General features: G+C 34.7%; 1 protein-coding gene across 2 annotated transcripts; it reads left to right on the top strand.

Moving 5' to 3' along the window:
* LOC111389134 (E3 ubiquitin-protein ligase MBR2-like) lies at positions 1-9,632 on the top strand. 2 transcript variants are annotated; one of them, XM_023014007.1, is made up of 6 exons: positions 14-334; positions 1,414-3,146; positions 8,044-8,094; positions 8,511-8,606; positions 8,713-8,850; positions 9,224-9,632. In XM_023014007.1, exons 2-6 carry the CDS (start codon positions 1,416-1,418, stop codon positions 9,353-9,355), a joined length of 2,148 nt encoding a protein of 715 aa, XP_022869775.1. In that variant the 5' UTR covers positions 14-334; positions 1,414-1,415; the 3' UTR covers positions 9,356-9,632. The 2 variants fall into 2 exon arrangements, with proteins under 2 accessions (XP_022869786.1, XP_022869775.1); XM_023014018.1 differs by lacking the exons at positions 8,044-8,094; positions 8,511-8,606; positions 8,713-8,850; positions 9,224-9,632 and adding an exon at positions 7,913-8,037 and having other exon boundaries at positions 1-334.
* The last annotated feature ends 3,804 nt before the right edge of the window (positions 9,633-13,436 follow it).

The following is a 13,436-nucleotide window of genomic DNA, read 5'->3' as shown; positions in this document are numbered from 1 at the left end:
TAGCCAAACAATCCTTTGAAAGAAATGGTATCATCTGTCCACCAGACACACCACTCGCCCCCCTCGCCCCACTCCACTCCACCCAACTCCCTCATCTTCACATTTTTCATCTATAATATTTCCATAGCGTGCGCCCCTTTGCTTCTCTTCTCGAGGGCATTTCTTGTATAAAGAAATAGTATATATGAAGAAAGGGCAATCGAATAGCTGGGAAGAAACGCCTCTTATTCTTTACCAACCGCTCCATTAAAATCTCAAACCACATAAAAAAATAAAAATCAAGAAAAAACGACAACAAGATCGCTCCTTTGATCTACCCTCTTCTCTTACTCTGGTTTTTCTCTCTGCCTTTCTTATTTGTTGCTTATTTTTCTTGATGATCAGTTTCATTTTTTTTTTTCGTTTTTGCTAAAATTACATGATTTTTTTTTATTTTTTTTGTGGTTTTTTTTATTTCGCGATTTGAGGTTGGATACATAAATTTTCATTTTCTAATTAAATTTGTAGAATAGGTAATCCGTATCTTGAGTTCCATAATAGCTAATTTTTGACTTTTTGTTTGTGTTATTTTATGATGAATTCGTCGGTCAAAGGAGTGAGCTTAGGTTATTTTCACAAATTTTCATCTTTATCTTCTTTCTATATACTAATGTTCATTTTCCATTTTTATGTGCACTTAATTCGTACTTTATAAAAAATTTGGTTGCGATCTTTCAACTTTTTGTCTCCATTATACGATTTGGAAAATGTCAAAAAACTTCTATATATTTAGTTTAGTTCCGACACAAATTGCAATGGCACTTTTTGCCAAGTTCTCTCTTCAATTTTTTTTTTTTTTTGACCCTATATAGGGGACTACCATATCATTTTACACGTCTGTGAACTGAATCTGAAGTAGCAGGAGATGTGAATTAGTTAGTGATAATCTGGTTGTGGAGCCCGTTGGATACATCATAGTAATTGGTATTTTTTGTAATATTTTGATGAATTAGTTAAAAGATGTAGTGAATTAGAGATACTACAGAATAATGATAAAACGAGGTTCTCTGTTTACTTGCTTCAAGGAGTCATAGCTCATGAAGTTGCATTCTTTAATGTTAATTTCAGATTCTGAAGCCAAAATAACGAGCTAGATGAGATATCCTTTTCATTTAAACTTGTTTGATAGATGAAATTAATGTGGAAATTAGCTTGTGTAGGAATGCTAAAAGCAACGAGTGATTAAGATGTCTTAATTCTTATTTCTGGAGAAAAATATTTATGTATTTGAACTTCTATGACTCTTCTGAATATCTAAACTGATTTACAACTACAGTTATTGAAAGAGTGGCTCTATCAAGTCTCTTTTTTTCTTCAGATCTACCCCAGAACTAATTTGCACCTTCTGATGTGAATTTATTCTCAACTATGCAGCTATGTCCCGGATGCAAGGGGAAAGGAGTATCCTGGATTCCTTTCCTGAAACAATTGATCTGAACCAAGGGTCTTTCTCTAATAATGACTCTGTGGATCATTCAGCTGCTTGGGATGACATGCTATATCCAGTTGAGAATCGACTACCAAATTACATGCTTTCCCCCAGTGAGGGAAATAATAGTTGTATAAATACCATTAACAGTCATGCCCGGAGTGTCAGTGGCTGGAATGCAGGTGAATCCAGTTCCTCAGCGAATAATCTGCAAAACGAAGTCCACAGCGATGTTTCAAGAATGAGACACCGTTGGTCATCCTCTTTCAATGCTTGCTCTGGTACAGATGCAAGAACAGAAGATTGGTCTTTTGAACCGTCTAATGTCAATACTGCTGGTTATGGTGGCAACCAGGCAACTGACAGATACCTGAGTATGCCAAATTCTGGTTCACTTAATGTAAATATGAATTATGGATACGCTGGCGAGAATGATGATCAGAGAGGTATAAGATCAGATCAATCGCAAACTTTTTACAAGTCTGGTCAATCAGATTCAAGGCAGATTCCTGGTTTTTACACTTCTTCCAATAGTAGAGGAACTTCTTCTGGTATTTCTGGTACTTTATTGGAAAATGACGACACACCAGGTCCATCCTTGGATACTTGGGGTTTATCCTGCAAGAGAAAGGCTCTTGAAGGTACTTCTCGACAATTTTACCCAGGTGGAAGTTCCAGCTCCAGTCAACCAATTGAAAACATGATGCAGCACTCTGTTCCTTTACGTTATGTTGCACCTGGAGGTTTAAGTATATCGTCAGAAACTGGCAACTTAATGAGGGGTAGTCATTCTGAACAACTAAATCCGATGAGCGGGGTTGGCTTGGATAGAGTAGCATCTGGAATTCATCCCTCTCTAAGTGTTCCAGGAATTAGAGAAAGCCCTGCTAGAAACTTCGGTGTGAGATCGAATCTTGGACACCAGTCTATGTCATTTGATATGCCCATAAACTCTGATGCAAGACATTCTGGTGTTTATGCAGCACAGCAGCCCTCGAGACCTCTCTCGAATATTGATTCTTCAGAGTTGAGAGCACCATTTTCTTTTCCAATAAATCTAAGCAATCCGGTCAACCAATCTCATGCGATGCATATCTCTGAGGCGAGAAGTACGCTCCCATTTCCTTGGAATGGATCTCCCAATGCACGAAGTGGCAGCTCATCTGGCTCTTTAATGCTCACTGGAGAAAGAAGTTCTGCAGTGAATGAAGATGCTAATTTTAGAAACCCTCTCAGAAATAATGCTGAGTATCCCTTGTTTATTTCTTCTCCAGAGACGAGAAATATGTTGCAGGGACAAATTGATTGGAGTTTTGTTCCTGGAACTTCTGGATCTTTGAGAAATAGTTCTCCTGCTTCTCGGGCTGGCTCCAGTTCTAGTGTGCGAAGTATTCCCCCTGGGTGGACACCTCATCAGAATCCAGCAACGCAAAGCCAGCAAACGTCATCAGAATTTTCCTTCCCGGCTCCCTTCCCGTTTGTTGAGTCTGATTCTGGAATTCGAAGAAGTCATTTCTCGGCCATGCCTTCAGCCTCTTCTACCTCAGATGAGGTCAGAACTAGTAACCAGACCCGCAACCAATCAGATCAAAGGTCAGCATTCTTGATGGCAGTTCAGGGTGGTGACATCAGTGGTTGGCGTGCTTTAGCTGCTGATACTGATGGGAGACAAAGACTGGTATGAGTTTGTCTACCTTCATATGACAATTACATTTTGGATATTAATGTTCATGAAGTATATATTTTGTGCGTGTGTGTGTGTTATGCTTGTTTATTTTAGGGGAAAGTACTAAATCTGTGTGAGTGTTATGCTTGTTTATTTTAGGGGAAAGTACTAAATCTAATTATATATTTCTCCTATCAAAAAAAGCCCAAGAAACTACATTGTTTAAAAACCTGAAGTAGTTATCTTGCTATCACAAAGTGTAGATGTTAAATCAAGCATTGACATTGTCAATTAGCATCATTACAATAACAAAAATGCCTAGTATAATAAATCCTTAACTGACGTTTTTGGTTGAAATTGTTATATTAATACTCAATAAAGATCATCTCTTCATAAAACTTATAATTTATAGTTTGTGGGTATTTAAATATTTGAAATATTCTTTGAATTTTCTGTAGAAGAAATTTTGAAGGTCTTTCTAGTATTTTCCCTAGGAAGCACTGACACACTATTGAAAGTAATATTATTTTTTTTATATTTTTTCATTTTTTATTTCTTATACCGTTAAAGTTTTTCTGTTTTTTCTTTTCTTTTCTTTTATTTTTTTAATGTTGGTGTGTCGACAATGTTTCGACAATGGATCCTTGTTGTGTTGGTAAGGATGGCAACTCGCGAGCCGAAAATCAAGGCTTGGGCTCGGCTCGAGCTTTTTGAAGACGGTCTTTTTTTAGCCCGAGGCGAGCCGAACAAAAGCTCGGCTAAAAAATCGAGGCGGGCCTTACCAAGCCAAAACGGGCAGAGCCGAGCCGGCTCGTTTTTCCCCCTTTTTTCTTTATTTTTTCCTCTGATTGCTGCCTTTTGCCTTTTGCCTTTTTTTTTTCGAGCCAGCCCGCAAGCCATACGGGCCAGGAAAGCTTGGCCCGGCACCCCAAGATGGGGCTTGGCCCGAGCCTAGGCTCGGTTTGACCGAACCTCGAGCCGAGCCGGCTCGAGGTTTTTTGTGGCTCGGCCCAAGTCCTTGAGCCTTTTTGTCATCCCTACGTGTTGGAAATGTTTGTCTCAAAATGTCGGCAACATGTCCAATTAAATCAAACTAATAAATAATTTCGTCACACTTGCTCGAGGTTTTTAGTGGCTCGGCCTGATCCCTTGAGCCTTTTTGTCATCCCTACGTGTTGGAAATGTATGTCTCAAAATGTCGGCAACATGTCCAATTAAATAAAACCAATAAATGATTTCGTCACACTAGACATATCCGACACATGTCAGTGTCCAACAAATGTCTGTGTTGTGGAGGACACTGACTTGCTGATCGGGATGGTGCAGGTTTGTATGTCCCCATATGTTGGCAACAAATAGGGGTGAGTATGGTCCGGTTGAATTCGGTTCTCGTCAAAACCGAAACAGACTCAAAATTTTCAAGTATTTAGTAAGTGAAACTGTTGGGTTCAAATTTAACTATGGAACTGTTCGGGTTCGGTTCGGTTCGATTCGATTTTGTACTATAATTAATTTTTTTAATATTTACAAAACTACATTAATTCAACTAATGTCATGTTCAATCTTAGCTCTTACAAAATAATGTAGTCCAATCTTATGTCTCTTTTGTGTCTCTCTTTACTGAGTTTTTTATAGATTTGATTGTTAAAATCACAGTAAAGGAATAGTGAGCTTAGAATAATTAAGAGAGGAGTCAAGTTTTAATTCGATTTCTTTAGAACGGTAGAATAACTAATTTGGGTTTGAGCTAAATTAACTAATTAGCAAATTTATTTAGAAAAAATAAAATAATTTGGCTTATTTAAAATAAATAAATTAAAAAAATTAGATAGATTTGGTTCTTGATCTAGAACCAAGAATCGAACTAAGCCTGTCGGTTTTCAATTTAGATACTCGTTCGGGTATTAAACTTAAGAAGAACCACTTGATTTGATTTGGTTAGTGAGTTTTGCCCCACCCTAGCAACAAGTTCAATCGTCGACACACTTCCTGACATATCCAGCACGTGTCAGCGTCCAACACGGTGTTGTGTAGGACACTGACTTGCTGATCAAGATGGTGTAGGTGCATCCTAGATTATTCACATTTGTCATGGTACCTTGATGTGCTTGGCTCCATTTAGGAGTTATATGCATCATTATATACATTGTTCTCATTCTTTTATTCCTTTTCACACCTCTCAGGATGCCATTTTAAATGAGTTCCAACTTTCAAATATTATTTTTTTCAAACTACTTGTTTGCCTGCCTATTTACCTTTTCTCTAAACGCTTGATATGTTGAGGTTGTATGTTAATTAGTTCTTTTTGCTTCCTCTGTACAATTATCATAAGGGATCATGCTACATGTACATGAAGGTTGACAAATTGGTTTACACCCATGTGAGATGGCAGATTTTGGCACATTGATCTTGACAACGCCTTTTTCAATCAACTGATTTTTGACACATAGGGAGTGTCAATCAAGATGTACACTTCGTGTGTACAAGTAGTTTAATGCTTATCATAAATATGTTCTAATGGTGTTCCGTCATTATTTTCATGATCAAATGCTAAAGATCTGACCTAATTGTGCTTAAGTATGTTGTACACAACACATCCTTGATTTATACTGATTGTAAAAATTACACAAAATGATTCCCAACCCATTCTCCAAATTAATAATTGCACCCCTATCACATCTCTTCCTAGAAAAGGGCACTATTCTCATCCACATATGGCCATGTATTCTAGCCTTCGACTTATGATACTCTTGCTTTTTTAAGCAAATGATGTCACACTGGTCCCTTTTGTTATTCAACTCAACATATCGTATTATGGATTTAGAAAACCTGCCTATCCCGATTTAAAAGCTGAAGTAAATGTTTGGATCAGCTTAAAATTTACTTATAAAGGTTTAAAATAAATTTTTTGTTGGTCTAAGTTGGAAATTACTTCTTTTTAAAAGAAACCCCTACCTTATTGTTAAAATAAGTAACTTCTTTTATTCAATCGTGACACATTTGAAAATAAAGTTTCCTAAAGCAAGTTTAGCTCACTTTTAAGCTTAGCCTATCATGTGGTAAATCAGGAGAGGGTTTACAACTTAAAGAGCCTAATAAACTGAACCCTAGGCTGGATTGTCTTTGTGAACTTTTGTCATTCGATGACTGTAATTACGGGCAAGAGTTCCTTTTGAAGGATCATGGATATTGGCTACTTGAACCAAGTTTGTTTTCTTCCTTTACTCCTTTTGGCTGTTTAAAGATCCAGGCAAGGGGAAGTGTGGGTTGGTAATATCATTTTAGACCAGAGAGAAAAGTAGCCATTTCTCGTGTTTAATGGTTCTCATTGTGGCTTATTGGCTGGTGTTCTCCGAGGCGTGTTTTTGTCATTCCAGATTTATGTGCATTATCTGGGGCATGAGAATCAGTTATTATATGCCACATCCCACATCACATACCTGTTTTACTCCGAGCTGAAACTGAAATTGTTGACATCCTGAAATAATGCATATTATTAATTTTTAGAATATTTACGCATCTTAATTTGTAAGTTTGTTGTTGCATGCATCTATTGTTAGAGCTTTTAGAAAGTTTCCTACAAATTGAAGAAGGGATTGACTGCTTTATCATTATAATCACTTGATTATGTTAAGTTTAGGTACTTCCTTTATTTGTAAAATGAGTAAGCCTTGACTATAAGGACTTGTGATATTTTGGAGTTAATGAAATGGTAATAGAGGCTTAATATAAGTTAATTTGGGACCACATCATTTTACGGATAGTATCATTTTTTGTGGTGTAGTTCTGGGACTTCCAGAAATTCAAATAATAAAAGCCTTAAATGTGGAGAACCTTTTGTATCGTTTTCAATGAGTGCATGTTTATGGGCATGTGCGTGAAATAACCTATCTTACTAAAATTAAGGGCCTGTTTTGTAATTATTATAAGAATTGATTTTTTTACCATTAGAGAAAAAAATTGAGTTCCACTTGTGAGTGAAGAAGTCAAAAATGACGGCTGTAATGGTGAAATATCGGTAAAAAAAGTAATTTTTTGGAATGAAAAATTGCTAAACGGGGGCTAAATCTTTTTAATAAGTGTTGAAATGAAGCCCCAGTTTGATGCCCACTAAAAAGAGTTTTTTGGGGGAAAATAAGTTTTGGAATAGTGAATTTTTTCTTTCTTTCTTTCTTTTTTTTTTTTTTTGGGAGAATGTGTAGTATAAAGTAGGGAAAGTTTTAAGTTTATGTGCAAAATATTTTATTATAAGAATTTGTGATTGAAAATGAGTTTAGATCTTAATTGAACTTCGGTTGGTGTGGAAAGAACTTGATTTTTATTGTTTGGGAACTGCTTTTATATTCCACAAGTGATTTTGCTTAGTAAAATTTTAAAGCTTCTTTTGTATTTAGAAGACTCAGAGTTACACGAATTATTAAGTTTATCACACTTTCACTTTCTGTAGTACAAGTTTCACGCCGTCCTAGCTGGAGAGCATGTTTGCTCCCAAAAGTTACTTTTCTTTATTTTACTTTTTCAAAAAAGTAAGTTTTGTTAGTAACTTTTAAACTATGTTGGGCAAAAACGAAGCATAAAAGTAACTTTACGTCTTTTTAAACTTAGCCAAAGATGGTCATAATCCAAGTTCCCACTTCAAATTACATTTACTGAAAAAATAAGAGCTGTTACTTTATACTCATATTCAGCTTTATATCTGTGGATTGCTTTTGATTTCTGTACTTTGTTAAACTTCTTTGGATATATCTTCTTCTTCTTCTATTTATTTTATTTTTTAGGATGCTGTCGTACATGAATGCTAAAGGGTGGATTCGGTATACGGAAACTTTTATTCTTGTTGAAAGAAAAGTAAAAAATTTTGTGCAGTGAAGAAGGTACCATTTTGACTAGACTGGCTATGGTTTAACAGGTACGCCATTTCTTGCATGCGATGCGGAGGGGTGTCCACTTACGAGCAGAGGTTTGCTTTGGATTTCTGTAATGATTAGTTAATATTTTATTACTAATATATTCGGAGTTACTCTGCAGCAAGATGAAGTATATTTGCAAATGCAAATTGAATTGCTTGTATGGGCAAGACATGTTTCAAATGTGTTAGAAATGCACAGGCACTCACAATCGAGAGAAGCTTGCGCTTCCGAATATGTTTGGACATGTTATATTTTTTTACTTTTAAATAACATAAGTTATTAATCTTGAAAGTAACTTTTGACCTTCCTAAAAGTAACTTATTTTCAACTTTACCACCAAAAATTTCTTGTTTACTAAGCAAACATTTTAAGCTTAGCCAAACATTCTTTTAGGTTTTTTTTATTATTACTACTGATTTATATTTGGCGGAACTGATGATACTGATGTGTCATACTTTCTTCTCAGGATTATATGCTAATTGACCCTTTTATAAATGGATTTGCTGAGATGCATGACAGGCATAGAGATATGAGGCTCGATGTTGACAATATGTCTTACGAGGTACTTCAGTCCATTTTGTGATTGGAATTTTCTTTCATGATGTCTATTAAATGGGAGAACAACTTTAAGAAATTGTCATTCATAAACATTATGGTTTGTGTTTCAGGAACTATTGGCTTTGGAAGAACAAATAGGGAATGTAAGCACGGGATTGAGTGAGGAAAAGATTTTGGGTTCAATGGAACACCGGAAGTATGAACCGTTCGGATTCTCGTCAAATTTCGAGCCGTGCTGTATATGTCAGGTAAACATCTCTAATGTTTTTACCCATTTTTTCTTCATTGATTATATCACACAAATGCCTGAAACATATTTGAAAGCGCTCTTTGTGCCCACCTTTAAATTTCTTGTCTAAACGGCCTGCTTTCTTTAAATTTTACTGGCATGTTTGGTCGAGATGATTGGACAGCATCAGTAAAATCTTGTTCTACCAATATACCGTTATCAGAAGGGGGGCCTTCTTCTACAATATGTCCTCTTCTTCACAGTCACCCCATTTCCCCGTTGTGTTTCTTTTTCTTCCTTGATTGACTTTTCGTGCTTGTTCCATATTCATCTGTCTGTTTGGCTGATACAAGAGAGAATTTTAAATTTTTGGGTCTCCTCAATTTGATCAGGAGGATTACATTGCTGGAGATGATATCGGGATATTGGATTGCAAGCACGAGTTCCACACCAAGTGCATTAAACAGTGGTTGATGCTGAAGAATCTGTGTCCCGTCTGTAAAATGACGGCCTTGGATACCTGAAACGAGACTACATTCTGCCATTCTAAGCTTATAAATTGGGTTCTCCCAGTATTTTATTCTACTATTTAAAATGTTTTCATCCAGTAATGATGGAGAAACTATGCGCACATTTCCATAAGTTGAAAGACACTGCTTTATCAACGTTTTTGTATCCAAAGAACAAAAAAAAAGGAAAAAATCGACAGACATTCGACTAAATTTATGGCTCTAAAGGACCTTTGGACAATTTCTGGTCGTAATATTGTTATTGGAAAGACCTTTATTGGTATTATAGTTATTCAGATTTACTTTGAAGTAATTTTTTTGTTTTTAAGTATATTTAGACGTTATTCTTTGCTGGACAGCCAAAGTAAGAAAAATTACTTATTGGGGAAAAAATTGCTGTTTTGACAGTCGATAAAGTTGTGGATCTTATGAAATATATGACTAAAATTATTTTTGATTTTGACTTAATTTTTTTTATCAACTTTTTAAGTTAAATCAAGCATGGGTTCAATCTGGTAGTCGATGGATGGACAGGACATTCTCTACTAATTGAAGAAACAGAGCAAACAGCGGTAGAAGCTTTTAAGCTTCCGTTTGGCTCTTATTAATTTTCATTTCATTTTTCTCTCACACAATTTTTACCTCAGGGGTGTGGAAACTGGGATTATTAACTGCTGTTACAGTGTTAATTAATGCAAATTTCGGTCCTTACTAATAAATTTTTAGTATTTATGAATTCTCATAGATAACATGGGTATAAGAATTACACATACTCTATAAGATTGTAATAGGATTATTCATTATAAAATTTTAATGCATTTTGTAAGATTATAATAGAATTCTTGGCTACATAAAATTTATAATGTTGTTTTTTGAAACAACAAATCTCATCAATCTAAAAAATCAATAAATAAAAAATTAGTTCAATATGAAAAATTGAAGGATTAAATTCTATAAAGTAAAAAAAATAAGTATACCAACAAATTAGAAAACATTTCAGTCTAAAAACAAAAATTATTTTCATTATAATGTCGAGTATTACGTACAAAATATGCATTGAATTTTTATTTTTTATGTAAAATACACTGAATATTTTATGATTAAGGACACGTTTAATTAGTTAATAGAGTTTTAAAAACATATTGGAACAATTAATTTTTGATTAGTTGTTCAGAAAAAAATATCGATTTCAAATCCATACAAAAATGAAAATTGAATTCTACCTTTTTATTTCTTTTGGGACTGTTTTCTTCGTGTTTCAATTTTTGTGTTTTGAGTTTTGAATTCATTTTAAGTTTTTTTATTGAGTATCTATTTTGAAATTGCTGAAAATACGTTCTTTTTGAAAATTGAAAAAACGCGTTTACGTTTTTCTCATTCTTTTGTCTTCTGCCATGGGCGATTTTCGCCCCCTCCATGAGCTATTGTCTTCTACCTCACAAACTGACTACCACCCACCACCTAGACCACTAGATCCCAATATCACTCGAACCCCTTCACCTCCCTATACAACATCCAAAAATTATTTGACTAAGAACCTGTCGGAAACAACCCCAACTAACTGCACTACCACTCACAACTTCGGCCATATTAACATCGCCGGCCACCTTTTAGATCTCGAACCACCACCAATCCACTCCTCTCAACAAGGCGCAACCAATAATACCATGGGTCACCTTCAATTATGTCCAGAATCGACTGATCTTGTGGAAGTCGTCTAGGGGTGGGCAATCGACTGGTGGTGGTGCACGACCTTGGGCATTGCCGAAGGTGAAGATTCCGATAGAAGCAGTTTGTGTCAGATCAGTTTTATATATATTGGGTTGTTGTTTGTGTGGTAATTGAAGAGGGGATTGAGGGCTTCACAATAGTATGTAAATCCGGTGGTTTTGGAGGAGGTTGGCTAGAGTTTAGAGGGTTGGAAAGTGGAGGCTCCATTGTTTTGGTAGAAGAAAGTTGGGGAAATGGAAATTGTGTTTGGCTTGAAAACACTCAAAATGTCATTTTGACCTTTAAGTTTTCAGTACAATTTTATTTTTTTTTCAAAAATTCTTTTTCGAAAATAGGAAAGAGAATGCATTTTCACTGTTTTGAAAAATCGAAAACAATAAAGGGCATAAAAATAGCAAAGAGAACAACTTCTTACCTTCCATAAAATGATAATTAAAATTGAGATATTTTATTGTTATATATTTTTATTTATTTTTGCTAAGAACAATTTTTTAATAAATTTTAATAAAAATTAATAAAATGTATTATTAAAAAAATATACAAAAGTTGTGAATCCTACATAAAACTAATTATTTACTTTAATTTTAGATATTTATCAACTTTTTCAATTAAATCAAAGCTGACCTAATTTTCATGGTTATTATCTCCTTTAAAGTAGCTACTTGAGTTAAATATTTCAACACTCACCTGACTTTGGGTGTGGTCACGAATTACTCATCGAATTTCGAAATGCTTCTCATTGATCACACAACTTTAAAGTGTTGCACTCCATCACCCGTCCAACTTTAGGTGTTATCACATGGTACTCATCGAACTTTAGAATACTTCTCATTGTTTACTTAACTTTAGGACGTTGCACTTCATCACTCACGAGTTAAATATTTCAACACCCAGGTTACTCGTCAAACTTTAAGATACTTCCCATTGATCACTCAACTTTAGGGCATTACATTTCAATACTCACCCTACTTTGGGTGTGCTCACGGTTACTCACCAAATTTCAGCTTACTTTTCATTGATCACTGAACTTCAAAATGTTTATTTTATTTAATATCTCAATTTCATCTTACTATTTAAATATTATTAAACAATTTGTATACCATTATAATACTAAAGAAACATTAAGACAGATCACTTTTTTCACATTCTTATGTTATTTAACTTAATTTATTATTATTTATTTCATATAATCCAACGTTATCCCGATCATGAGTGATCTTAAAACATTTTTTTAAAATTTATTTATCAAGTTGAAAATTTTAACTTAAAAATAGGCCTTCTATGTAGCTTTGGCCGATTTGGACAATAAAGGAGAATGGATCAAAGGAAAATTGACCCGTGCAATGGACAAATTAATATGTCACTGTATCGTATCTAGTTTAGTAAACCTTCACCTATAAACGATCTTATAATTGTAATATTTTTGTTATTTTTTTCTCTCTCATCTTATTTCCATTTTCTTTCATATAGTCGTACTTTCATAATCTCGTTGAATCAATTCTGGCTCGCCACTGCATTAAAATTGAGTAATAAATGGAAAACATTTTAAAGTCCGATGAATAACTCATGACCACATCCAAAGTTGGGTGGGTGTTGAAATGCAACATTCTAAAGTTGAGTGATCAATGGAAAGTATTCTAAAATTCAGTGAATAACCCATGACCACACTTTAAGCTTGGTAGGTATTGAAATATGGATAAAACTATTTGTACAAAATTTGGTTGACAAAATGGTTTACTCATTCTCACATACATGCGGTTCCCCCCTTACATTAAAAAATTAAGCCATGTGATCCCTACCATTCTACTGTGAGAGTGCGAAAAGTTTTAGTACAAATGTGTTTGTACATGTAGCACAATCCGTGAAATATTTAAGTTCCGAAAAAATTGCTTGAAAGCAAGAAACTGCTGGAAGAATATTAAGCACAATCTGTTCTTCATCTACAATCCTTCAGAAACAAGGGTTATTGAAGGTAGATGAGCATCTCATTGTGTGTTTAGTATACAATAATTAGTGACAGTTTAATGAACTAAAGCTTCCCTTTTTTTTCTTTTTCTCGTTAATAATGCCCGGTACCATTCATTCTTCCTTATCGTACACGGTATTTTTGCTTGTTGTTTATGTATTATTAGACTGGAGTAGACAATATGATAAATAAAATTTTTAACTTCTTTTTCTTTCTTAATATTATCCAGTATTATCGAATCTTCCCTACCAATCACACCGTCATTGTTTATGTAATTATTGAATTAGACTTGCTCTACTGAAAACAGGATAAGCAAGTAAGTCTCGTCCAGTTGTGGCAAGCAATCTCGATAACGTGGTGGACGGTGCCCGAGTATTTATTGATGGCAAACTGATCACT

Source organism: Olea europaea, chromosome 3, assembly GCF_002742605.1.
Source record: "Olea europaea var. sylvestris chromosome 3, O_europaea_v1, whole genome shotgun sequence".
In the NCBI taxonomy this organism is placed as follows: domain Eukaryota; kingdom Viridiplantae; phylum Streptophyta; class Magnoliopsida; order Lamiales; family Oleaceae; genus Olea; species Olea europaea.
This window is presented reverse-complemented; position numbering and strand designations above follow the sequence as displayed.